General features: G+C 38.2%; 1 protein-coding gene across 1 annotated transcript in view; it reads right to left on the bottom strand.

The window, feature by feature from the left end:
• Nucleotides 1-977: 977 nt before the first annotated feature.
• The window catches only part of THSD7B (thrombospondin type 1 domain containing 7B), a 513,591-nt gene continuing 501,111 nt past the window's right edge, over nucleotides 978-13,457 (bottom strand). The window contains exons 22-28 of the mRNA XM_032797132.1: nucleotides 10,235-10,394; nucleotides 9,591-9,764; nucleotides 9,401-9,496; nucleotides 7,977-8,059; nucleotides 6,450-6,642; nucleotides 3,381-3,468; nucleotides 978-2,254 (exon numbers count right to left, since the gene is read on the bottom strand). Coding sequence (XP_032653023.1) covers nucleotides 2,173-2,254; nucleotides 3,381-3,468; nucleotides 6,450-6,642; nucleotides 7,977-8,059; nucleotides 9,401-9,496; nucleotides 9,591-9,764; nucleotides 10,235-10,394 — 876 coding nt within the window. The 3' untranslated portion in view covers nucleotides 978-2,172. The remainder of the gene's footprint in view (nucleotides 2,255-3,380; nucleotides 3,469-6,449; nucleotides 6,643-7,976; nucleotides 8,060-9,400; nucleotides 9,497-9,590; nucleotides 9,765-10,234; nucleotides 10,395-13,457) is intronic.

Raw genomic sequence — 13,457 nt, forward strand, 5'->3', positions numbered from 1 at the left:
GGAACAGTAGACAGATGTATGGTAATTTACTACTCCATTCCCCACACTAGATCTCATCCAGTCTCCAGTACTTAGAAGTTGGTGTAAATCCTAAAGCATGAGGTTTAACATCCCTTCCAAAATTATCATACATTTTGAAAACTCTGGATATCTGTATCTTTTTGAATCTTAAGTTCTTGGCCACGGTGACTTCATGTGACAATGAGTTCCACAATCTAATTCCATTGTCTAGTTCAACCACAAATTGTTGGAATAAATGTAATATTCACTTAAAATATTGTGAAGGAGGTCAGACTAGATTATCATAATGGTCCTTTCTGGTCTTAAAATCTAGGAATTTATGTAATATTAACAGTAACTGCTGTTTAATGTAGAAATGATTTGTTTCATTATTGCTTGTCTTTGAAAGCAATGACCTTAATCACAGTGGTGCAGCACAGAAGCCCAAGGAGTTAATTGGTTATAAATCTCCTGAATATCTGTTGTGACACTGTAAATAAGGAATGTCCAATCTAAAGAGCAGTTCTCTGTACTGATCTGTTTATTATACTGCAGAATAATAATCTTCCAATCCACAGGTTGCCTATGAATTGATATAACACAGCTCACATAGTATTTGTGAATTGAAGACAAACCAATAATGACAAGCAACTGATCTCTTATTTAGACCTTTCCTTTTTTGAGTAACATCTCATAGTAGAACAGTGCAATAAATACATTGATAATTTACAACAGATGCTACCCACTGTGGTTGAAAAACAAGGACCTATAATTGAAAATATATATATATATATATATTATATATATATATATTCATTGGAGAGCAATGACCATGGAGAGAATGAAGCATCACAGATTGGCTTGTAATTCAAAGTGCACTACAACATTCACATTGAGAGCAGCAACCAAGAGCTGCAGTTGACCATAAAACTCCATTTTCTGACCTGCACTAGTAGACAGGATGGGACAATGTCCAGACCCACTCAGGTGAAAACTCTGGACTATCCAGGGTTTTCATCCAGTACAGAGTGTGATTTGAGGCATACTGAAGGGTCAAAATGAAAGTCTTTAACACACATTTAATTCAATATACTGGAAGCAAAATTCTCACTCTCTAACATTTTATTTGCTTATAAATACACATCAATACCACGAGATGGCACTTTCTTACTTGCAACACATACTATTACAAACACTTATCTTCTTCGAATGTTCCCAAGATGTTTACAATGGTAACTTTTCAGTATTTTTCAAACATTTAAAAAAGCAAGACCATCTACAAACAGTAGTTGTGTCAGATGTATATTAAATGAGGTCAGATAATTAAATTCAAAAAAGAATTTATAAATATTTCAGATAAGAAAATTTAAATTACAAAAGCAGAGTTTGTAGTAATTAAACTGAATTATAATTTAAAATGGCCAGAATGTATCTACATGGTTTGATCTAATTTAAAATACATTTGTAAACAATCAAATTCTCTACCCATTCATCAAAACATCTATTTACTCATCTCTTTAAAAAACATATTCAGTAAGAAACCACCTATATCACTTCTTGTGCTGTAAATTTAAACAATCCTTATTCTGTCCTATTGATGGAAATACTGCAAAATCATAGTCCAGGCTAGAAAACAGCATAAGAAAGCAGTAACTTTAAAAACCCGGAGAATTCCAGTTATTTCAACACATTCTTTTTTTTTTTGCATTCTCAAAATACACAATCTAGCTTCAAAGTCTTTTGAACTAAACATAAACACTAGAAAACTCATTGTTGAAGTATGTGCAGAATAAGGAACTCTGCACTAATATAGTGCATAATGATGAAGTGTCAAATTTGTCATTTACATTGAATGTCACATTTTCCATAGGATTGTCATGCTTTTTTTTTTTTAAAGTAAATGTTATTTAAAAAAATGTATTTTTTTATTCCTATTGTCAAACAGGAAGAGATGCATTTTCACAAGAAAAATTCGGAAAATTTTTCACAAGATCTGAAGGTCTTTGACTCCATTTTTTAAATAAACCAGAGGCAAATTTTGACATTTGCAATATTTATATTCTGCCTGGTATATTACATGTCAAGGGATTCCTCAAAAAACTGAGGAATCTGAAAGTTATAAAAGAGTAAGCAGTTAAGGCAGTTGAAGTATACATTTGGATTTCTTTTATGTTACATGTCCATGTCTCCATCATATGCGAAGGTCAGAGGCTTCTGTTGTGGAGGAGTACTTTGATGCTGTTTTGTTTTTTTGCTGAAAGAAAAATGAAAACATGCTTCAGAAATCAAAAATGTGAATTGAGATATCATTTGAAACCCTACAAATATATAAAACTTTATGCTCTAGCTATTTCCATTCACAAATTGCATGACACCTATCATACACTGGACACATTTAAGAAAACAAGTTATAGGGCTATTTCTGCACTTACTGAAATAAGATTCCTAGTGAGTTCAACAGAATTATCACCTGAGTAAAGAGTGCAGGCTAACGTGCTATTTGAAATGTAGATAATTTTTGTTCTTAATCTGTACACAAGGCAAAAACAAAAAAGAGCAACTATACCTCACAGAAAAACTGAAACAAGTCAATTTAGAAACAATTCTGCCTGTATCTCATAAATCCTCATTTCTTTCCCCCCTTTTTTATTGCAAAAAGGTAGAAATATTTGTTACACAGAACTTTATAAACTCCTTATTTCTCAAGGGATATCATAAAATTATACTTGTGATATCATACTCCTAAACATCTCTATATTCTCAACCTGTGAGGTCACAAATAATGGGTAGTTTGGACTTTGATTAAAAAAGAAAGTAACTAGAACAAAAATTCTTAAAAAAAACACACAGATTCTGTTTTAATACATACACTCCTAAAGTAAAAAAAACAGAACAAGAGAAATATATATGGGCTAGATTTTGGACACAGCAGAATGGTCAAGCTGTCAGGGAGACAGTTATGGCTGCCTAATCCTCTACCCCATTGTGATGCAGCTTTTTGCAGAATTTGGATTATTCTAACACCTGGGACAAAGTAATGGGCCAAATTTATATCCACTTTAATTCAATTACATCAGGGGTTCTCAAACTGGAGGTTGGGACCCCTCAGGGGATGACGAGGTTATTACATTGGGGTCACGAACTGTCAACCTTCACCCCAAACCCCAGTTATCTCCAGCATTTATAATGGTGTCATTTATATTAAAAAATGTGTTTAATTTATTAGGGGGGGTCGCACTCAGAGGCTTGCTGTGTAAAAGGGGTCGCCAGTAAAAAAGTTTGAGACCCACTGAATTACATCATTGTGACACTGATGCATTTGACTGTCATGCATTTCAAATGACTTAAATAAAAACAAACAAAACACTTAGAGTACTTACCAAACAAGATATGATGTAAAAATCAGGAAAAGTATGATGAGAAAACCACCAGCTGATACTCCATACACCCAAATCTTAAGTCTACCATCTATTTTAAAATACATTGGGGTGGGGGAGGGGACAGGAGACAGAATACAAATCACATTTATTAAGCTTTATATTACTAATACTTCTAATTCTTACCAGTCTATATATAAAGAGAATGCATAATGTCTTAACTCATAAGAATAAAATTAAGATTACTGACTGGAAACTAGTGCTAGGAGCTAACTAGAGCTGGTTGGAAATTTTGTGGAAAACTCTTTTCTGATTTTAAAAAAATGTGTTTTCTGTAAGAAAAATTTGATTTTGCTGTTTTTTTTCATTGTATTTATGGAAAAATAAAAATGAAATATTTTATTTCAGGTTATTCCACATAGACACAGTCTCCCCTCTTCCTGGCCTGCTGTGGTCTGTCACAGGAGTCAGATGACCACAGTGCATCCTGGGAAAAGTAGTCAAGGTGGGGAGTCCAGTCCATAGAAGATAATGGGGAAAAAAGGCAACCTAACTACAACTTTCATGAGGCACAGGCGGACACAGTTCAATACTGAGCTGGCCCAAAGAGAAATGTTTTAATTTGAGAATGCTGAAACTTTTCCTTTTGGTTAACAAAATTGACGATTCTGAATCAAAATATTTTGTTCTGAAAGACATTTCAGGATTTTGCTGTTTGGTATGAATTCCAGATGATGTCAACAAATGTCAACATGAGCCAGTGGGAATAACAGACCAGAGACTGTACAAAACTCAATCTCATGTAAGAGTTGAAACATCACACAGATGCAGCCAATTATTGTATTTTCAATCTGAATGATGAGATTTTTTCAAAGATTACTGTTTTTTTTAAATTAGTTTTTTGAGGGAAGTGCAATTTACCTGGCACTACACTTTCCAATGCTACCAACACCTTGCTGGCCTGGGTTTTCAGTGGTGGTACAATGGGTCTTTAGTACTCCCTTGGTATCACAGATGTTCTATAAGGAGCTTGGGGGAGTTACAAGAAGCAGAGGAATGCAGCCTCCAAAAACCATAAAACACCAAGAAAAGAGGCTCTGATCTTATGGGAAAGCTGTCCCTCTGTGCTACACTTGAGGCATTTCTTCCCTGCATCATGATTCCTTAGTCAATGACCCTCAACAGTTGCATTCTATCTCCCTCTATGGGAAGGGCTCATCGTGGAGTGTCTGCTGACTTTGCTGTTGATATTTTTAATGGGTTAGGAGAGAAGCACGCTGCATCTCTTAACCTTAGCACGGATAGCTAGAAACCAGAGACCTAGAAAACACCCAGGTGGTCACAACAAAAAGAGCCCCCTCGCCTGATTTGTTTCTTTCTGCTCTCCTTCGCTAGAATAAATGCAGGGGAGCACCCAGCCTTACAATTTAAAGAATATTATTTAAATTACATTTTGACTTGAGGAATGTCTCTGTACCTGCACTCTGGCTTCATAGAATGTAGTTGAATAGTAATTAGATAAATAATTATCATTTGCTCCAAAACTAGATATGCATGGTCACGCAAAACATCTTAGGGGACACAAATGTCAGACTCACCAAGCTGTTATGAAATGTAATTTTAAGTATACTTACAAATGTAACAAGCAAGTGAACTAAAAAATCAACTGTCAAACTTTAGAGAAAGGCACACATACCACTGTTGTTGTATTGCATCTCTTTTTGGACCATGCTCTGTTCTAAAAAACAACTGACTGTACTATTAGCTCAGATATAGTAAATACAGAGATCTATTATTATATGCAAACCAAATAAGCTAATGTAACATTAAAGTTGATATGAAGTCACACATATCAAGACACTCAGGCAGCCTTAACTCTGTCCCACATAAAATAATAGGAACTTTCATTAGATTTCCCGATTTTGTGTGATCATCATAGACTAATTTGCAAACACAAGAAATACAATACAATACAATACAGTCATTTTGTGTATTATAGAGTTAATCTCCTTGTGGGGAACTTAACTTGTATGCTTGAGACTTCAGTCTATCAAAATGTCCATCTTGATGTTTCCTCACTATTGTTTTTTTGCATACAGTTACTCTTATAAATATTGTTTCAAAATGGGGGAAAAGTAAAATAAAAATTTAAAAACGTTTGCAGTGGGGAAGAAAAGATCAACCAAAGCTAGAAGAGCAAGCCAGTGTGTTTGTTTCTGAAGACTCTGTATTTTCTGAAGTTCTCCCATTGAAGAATTTTGCCGACCAAACCTAGTTGTTACAGTTGTGCTGTTCCCCAGAATTGTTGGTTAGGTTACTCAATAAAGAATAACATCTAAACTGGTAATCAGATACTATATCCATGGGTGAAATCCACCTCCTATTGAAGCAAATAGGAAGTCTGCCATGTATTTAAATAAGTACTAACTCAAGATATCATGTCAGTGCACAAATGCTAATTTCTGACCAGATTGTGATACCCTAATTCACAGCTACTGTAGCACCTTAACTCCACAATGGGACTACTTGAGGAACAAATTGCTACTCATTGTAAAGGTATCACAACCTAATACATAATCTCTTTCTTCTGGGTAAACCCTTTTTAACTAAATTCAGTTTGTGTCTGTATTCATTAGCCTGTTTTTTCCCCACATCCTTTCAAAACACGACAACAGATGATTAATCAAACCTGTCTCCGGTCATGAAACCAGTAAGAAATCTTATGTTTAAGACTTTTAGAAATGCTAATGACGCGAGGTGTCTTTCCCTGGTACCAAGCACAACATTTGTAGAACATCACTATTTAGTAGCCAGATGTGATTCCAAGTAACTCCAAGAATTCCATATGAGGGTGCTTTCGCCAAACATTATTGCTTCATTCAGTCTCTATTATATCTCAGCATAATAAATTATGATTATGCTGGATATGACAGCGAAGGAATAAACGAAGAGATACAAGCTAGCATACTAGCCTCACAATTTAAACTCTCCTTCACAATCCTTGATTTTAAGATTTACAAAGTATTTCTTCTATAGAGAAACATGTATTCTTTCTATTCATTTTTTTTTTACCTGGATTAAAAGGCTGAATAGACCATCCTTTGAAAATGTCATGCATTTTTGAGTTGACCGGTTTATTCTTTCCAGCACTGGTTTTAACATCAGCTTTCTTATCTTCCAAACCTGGTACCTTCATGCAGTAATCCAGGAAACCATTTGATCTCATTATTTCTGTATATCCTCTCTCACAACTGCAGACTCCACTCTAAGCAACAAATATTTGTTTAGTATTAAACTACATAGTACATTCTACTAAGCATGTCAAGGAAATCTGTGATATTTTTCTGATTCCCCTCACCCAAGTATTCTGTGACTTGCTTATATTTATATTCTCAGAAATGTCTTACACTATGCACACAGACAGTGAAAGGCCCAAGTACACAGTATATTTTCCCAATCATAATAATAAAGTAAAATATTCTGTTAATTTCAACAGCAGCCAAACTAGAATATCAGCGCTAGATAAAAGGAAGACCCACAGAGACAGGGCTTACAAAATACAGTGGATGAGACCAAAGATACCACATGAAATCCAGTGAAGTCAATGGAAGATTTGCTGTTGACTTCACTGAGCCCAGGATTTCACCCATTGAGCCTGCTTACAGAACTGTGTAACCAACCATAGCTACACATTCTGAGACAAAAAGAGAGCTTGTTAATATGTGGTTATGGCTGAGAAACTATCACTAATTTAAAGGAAAACAACAACAACATGGGACCCCTTTCAAAGAGCAATGTTTGAAGCCAGATGCCTAGGGCTTGATTCAAAGTCCACTGCACCTGCTATTCCTGTTGACATTGGTAGGTGCTGCAGATGCCCAGCATCTTGTAAATCATGCCACTTTAGGTGTCTAAGACACTCAATTTGAAAATGCTGTTTATTAGAGACAAGGTGGGTGAGATAATAGCTTTTATTGGACCAATTTCTGTTGGTGAGAGAGAAATGATATTACCTCACCCACATTGTCTCTCTAATATTCTGGGACCAACACAGCTCTTTGCTTATGTCAGTCTAGATCATGGCCATTAGGCATACTCCAGAGTAAGGGATGGCATGGAGTCGAACATCTCCAGGGCAAACATCCAACCTCAGGTGCCTGGAAGAGCCCCCAGTGGGCAGGGGGATGTGCCTACTATACCACCTCTCTAGGGTTAGTTGTTTGCTTCTCTGTGCACCAGCCTGACTCTGTAAGCTTGGGGATATGTCACTGCCTCCTCCTGGCTCTCTCTGTCCCCTCCCAGGGAGTAGAAAGGGAGAAGTCTCTGAGCTCCCATCTTCAAAGAAGTTCCAGACCTCTCATATCTATAGTCAACAGCTCAGATAAAACTCTTAATTAAAAAGCAAACCAGAAATGTATCAGTCAACCCAGCTCAGATTTGTGCAAGTCACCTTTTCCTCAGGGTCTAAATTCTAAACACAAATTCCCAGAATCATCTCTAGGTGGTGTCATGTACACACCATTGTTAGAGGGATTAGAAAGCTTCTAAGATGTTCAAGATAAGATAATTCCTAAAATATCTTCTGCAGCAGCCACGTACCTGGGTGCAGTAGGTGAATGGTTTTTTGCACTCTGGATTGCAGTGTCTGGTTTCAGCAGGCTGGGTGTGAACAGAACAACCTCCTGTAAAAGAAATTCTCATCACCACATACTTTCAAGAATACATTTTATAATGTTTTGAAAAAGATTAATACTCATCTTTCTGGGGCTGAATAGGATTTTTTTGCTTATTTTAAAATTTATTTATATGCTCTTCTATGGAGCTTCATCATCATAGTAGCTCTGTATGACTCATTAGTTAAGCTAGCTTCACAAGGCAGGGAATTTTTATCCATTTTATGATGGGGAAAAGGGGTAGAGAGAGATTAAATGACGTTCCTGAGGCCACACAGAAAGTCTAGAAGATTTCCTGCATCTCACACTGGCGTCTAATCCTCATGCCCACTACTCCTTGTACTGCTTGAAGTTTTCATGTGAATATGGAAAATGTGAACATAAAAATGACCATACTGGGTCAGACCAAAGGTCCATCTAGCCCAGTATCCTGACTTCCGAAGGTTGCCAGTGCCAGGTGCCCCAGAGGGAATGAACAGAACAGATAATCATCAAGTGATCCATTCTCTGCCGCTCATTCCCAGCTTCTGGCAATAGAGGCTAGGGACACCATCCCTGCCCATCCTGGCTAATAGCCATTGCTGGACCTATCCTCCATGAGTTTATCTAGTTCTTTCTGGAACCCTGTTGTAGAACCAGCTCCTTTAACTATTTTGCTATCCTTGCAGATAATGTTTGTTATATAACATTTTTTAAAAAAATCTTTATATATAGGAGTGGGGTGGGAAGATTTCTATTTTCATATCTACCTATTTCCTCATTTATATAACCAGAAAGAGATCCTAGGGACTAGCAAACCATGTGGACCCACTGGGCCTGGAAGTGCTGGCCATATAGTATGCTTTTCTATTGATAGAGGTGGAGGAGTGAGTGGATGAAGATTCCTGGTGCACAGAAGGGAAGAAGAATTGCAGAATCTGCAAGCATCCATGTGGTTTCTCCTTCTTTCTCTAAAATTATGTAACACTCACACTGATAACGGATATACAAACTGGCCCACTCAGGCCTTTTTAGTGAATTCATATTTGTGTTTGAATCACCAACAAAACCTGGGCATAAATTGGCAAATCTTCTCATTTACATCCTATTTGTTACAATGATCTGATATGAAGTTGGTGAATTCATATCTGTGTTTCCTAGCTAAATTCAAACACAAATATGTCATTATTAAAAGGACCTAATCAATCCAAACTGAACTTTGGGAAATCTATGTCCAAAATCAGCTAACAATGGTTTTTGTTTCTTTCAAGTTTCACATAATTTTAAAAACTCTTTACATTTCCCTCCCATGCTAACCTTAATAATTCTCAGCTAAGCTTCCACACTGTGTCCCATGCTTTGTAGACATACCTGTGACATTTACCCCATCTGAACGCTGGCACCACACAGTACGTTCATTATCTCTCCAAAGGCTGGTTTTCCATGCATAGATATAACATTTCCCTCCTACAATTTAAACAAGACAAAGCAATTAACTTTCACATAACTATAAAAACATAAACCTGTAGTGGAATAAAGCCAAGGGCTGTGGCTTCAGTACCTGAACAAGGCCGTGTCTCCAAGACTTGCTCAGGACAGCTGTCTCGGTTTTCAAAAGACTGAATGATAAAGGTTCTTGATCGAGACTGGCGACCAGTGGTCTCAAAGCTTCTGCCATCAATACACGTTAGCTCACATGAGCTCCACTCTGACCATCCTGTCAAATGGCAATCACCTACACATCAAAAGAATAAAATACTGTTATCCGAAGGAGACAGCCTCAAAGGATAGTTTAAACATATAGCTAGTTTTTTTGGAAATATTGCCAATTATAACCCACTAGCATGGCTTCTTCTGTTATTTTTGTACCTGCAAAATAATGGAAAACCTCTTTCCAAAGATCTAAAACCATCAGGGTGAACATGCAGCTAATCGGTAGAATCACAAATTCTTATTACTGTCACCTTCATTTTCTCTCCCCCATGCCCTCCCATTGCTTGGCAGAAAGTCTGCTGTGTCTTGTCTTGGATTACATTAGAAGTTCTTTGTGGGCTGTATCTTCTTGTGTACTTGTATTAGAACAATGGGGCCCTGAGCCTGATCGAAGGATGTTACTACAATGCAAATAATTAATAGCGGTTTGATTTCTGATACTAGTTGTGACTGTTAAAACTAGAGAGGGATCCCTGCCCCCTGAGAGCTTACCTGGGCAAGGCACAGAACATGGCAATTGTAGTGCATTGTCTTTTGATGGCAGCTCTCCACAAAATGCATTTTTTACTTGCTTGGATGGAACAGACATAGAGGCATCATGAACCATACACGTGAGGTTACGGATTTGGAATCCTTCACCGCATTGTCCACCCTGTGAGAGATAACAATCACATGTTGCTAACTTAAACAATAATCAAATAATAAATAATAATAAGTGAATTTATATAGCACTTTCACCTGGAAGGATTTCAAAGTGCTTTACAGACTCTGGTCTCAATCCACAAATGTATTAGGTGCCTAAACCCCACACATAAGCACCTAAATCTGGGATCTAGGTACATAAATCCCAGTTTTAGGCTCCACTGTGATCCCTAAAACTTCTGCCAAACCATGTAGGTGCCTAAACTCACTCCCGCCCCTCCGTCCCCTACATTTAAGTATTTATCCATACTGGAGCAGTCACTGGACCTGAGAGAGAGAGTGAGACTGACTCTGTAGCTTGCTGGTTATGGCACCCACCTGTGAGATGGAAAACCCAGGGTCCAGTGCCCCAGCTCCAGTCACTCTTTATCCAGAGTGGAAGAGCTTCAACACAAGAGATTGATGGAGCCCACATCAGACTATCCCATAGCTCAGTGGTTAGAGCACTATTCTGCTAAGTGGGAGAGACCCATTAAAATCCTTACCTACCTCTGGCAGAGGTGGGAGTTGAACCTGGATCTCCCATGTCCCAGGTGAGTGTGCTAATCACTAGTTTTGGGTAGTCTGGCTAAAAGTTATAAGCTGGGCAGCAGCGGCAGCAGCACCATCTCTTCCTCCAGTCGTTTTGTGTGGATCAAGGCATGCACCTAACTCATTCTCACAAGAAATGCCTTTGGCAGCTTTGCTGCCTGACTGCAGGAGAAGGGTTCCTGTTTGTGGCTCTCTAGCAGAGGTAGATGACTTCTTGCAGCCTGGACTTAGGCACCTCTCTCTGAGAGTAAGGCACAGTTTCGGTCACACCCCCCCATCAACAACTCCCACTGGCTACCTTAGACGGCACCTTGCCTGGCGTGCTGGTTTTGTAGATCACATTTTTTAGGTGACTCTCTCTCCTGATTCATTGCATAGGATGTCTAGGTGCCTAACACAGGTATTGCAGATTGCAGTGTTGTTCCTGTGATTTTCTAGGTGCCCAAAAGTCAGGCGCTGTAAAGTGACTCTGAGCATTGCAATGCCTAATACCCTCTGTGGATCCAGACCTATGTAACTAGATTGTGCCCACCTCCTCTGCAGGTTTGCAATGTTGCAGGGAGGGTAAACCTCCTTCTTGCACTTTTATGAAACAGCTGTGATTGGGGAGGCGGCAAGTACCAGGTTCCTCCCCACATGCACTGATCAGCAGATCTGGCAGGACTATAAAGGGAGGTGTGCTGCATGCTTGAAGAAGCGTACCAGTGCACTTGCCTCTCCTGCACACCAGAAGGACGCTGTCAGGAGCTTCTCAGAGTCAGGACATGGAGATGGTGGTAGGTACAGCTCCACACTGCCCTATCGGGGACTGGGCCTCAGTGACATGATCGAGCATGATGTATACAGAAATTACTTTAGCCAGCACTAAGATGTAATCATCTCTAGGGTAGAATTGGCCATAACTGTTAAATAGCTGCGTAATTCTCTAAACAGTTTGGACAAGGAAGTAAAGAAGAGTAAAATACCCCAGTGACTCTGCAGCAGGAATTCAAATTCACAGAGCACAATGACTGGAACTGGCTCTTGATCATCTGGATAATCAGTAAGTGTGAAATTCATAGAGCTTCAGAAAATATTCTCATGATATTCAGACCTTTCCAATCAGCACTGGAAACTGAAATCCTCAGTTTCGCCACAGAATGGATATGTAATGGGTGGAAGGAATGTAGGCTTCCATACATTCCCCTGACAATATACCGCAACTCTGATTTTAGTGGTTAAAAGATGGTCAGTCTTTATAACAATAAAATCCTTGAACTCTTCAATGAGACTGCAGAGAACGGTGTCAACAGCGTATTGTTTATTCTCTTTATTATGTGGACAATTAACAATTGAAAAAGTGGACAGAGACCACTCCTTTATATCATGCACCTTAGTGACCTGTCATAAAAGCTTAGCAACTTTTGGTTATCATGAAGTAGATCAGATCTGAACCAGAGCTGAAAGGCTCCATACCCTACCACCAGTCACCTGAGCCATACACTCCTTCAGGGTTGCTGTGGAATACTGATTGAAAAGCACTAATTTTATTGGAAAATCAGTATCTTTTTATTAAACAGATGACAAAATGACAATCACATCTTGAAGGATGCTGTAGGGAGGAAGATACGACTGTTGTAGGTGATGGGGTTTGTTGTCCTCTCTTTAAAGATGTGGACTTGTAATGATGTTATGTTAATTACATATGTGCTTTATGTAATATATTTATTACATATGTGCTTGAGCTTTATGGAAATGAGCATTTTATAAAACTCCTTAAGTAAAAATTCTGCTTTTATTGGGCTACTCTGGGAAGTGATACTCTGGATCACCTGGCAGTAGATTCTTTGAAAATAATGGACATCATTCACAGACCTAAAGGGCTACCTACCAAGTATATTTATTCAGCACTGGGCTTGGTAGCAGGAATCTCAAGACTGGCTTTCCCATATTCATGCAGTACCTTTCTCATTTTCTCTGCACCTCCTCATTGACAGGTAGTGAAATATAAGTGAGGGTATGAGGAGTTGGATTTAAAGCAGTTGGTAATCAAATGTCTAAGAGAAGTATTAGTGCAGATTTACTGTATGCAGCTAGACATTAAGTTTTCAACATTGTGTTTCAATCTAGTCTGTTTGTAACTTACTATTCTAAATTGCTATTTCACTGCAGAAGCCTCTGTTGCAGACTTGGATTAATGGTGCGTGAATAGCTCACCCATGTGCCAAACTGGGTTGGAGTTCTTAGAAATTACTGGTGGAGACAGAATATGATATGGAAGGAATTCTCGGCAGACAGGGTCTAATCAAACTACTGTATATTTCAAACTTAGAAGAAAAGCACACGGAAATGACTAATCGGTATTGTAGAGGACTAAAATGAATGAAAAGACACTTATTCTAGCTGACAATAATACCTAACTCTAATACAGTGCTGTCCACTATAAAGTCAGCCTTCTGTCAACACAGTTACTACACTGTGATACATCAGTGATATCTCTGGA

This window comes from Chelonoidis abingdonii, chromosome 10 (genome assembly GCF_003597395.2).
Source record: "Chelonoidis abingdonii isolate Lonesome George chromosome 10, CheloAbing_2.0, whole genome shotgun sequence".
NCBI lineage: Eukaryota > Metazoa > Chordata > Testudines > Testudinidae > Chelonoidis > Chelonoidis abingdonii.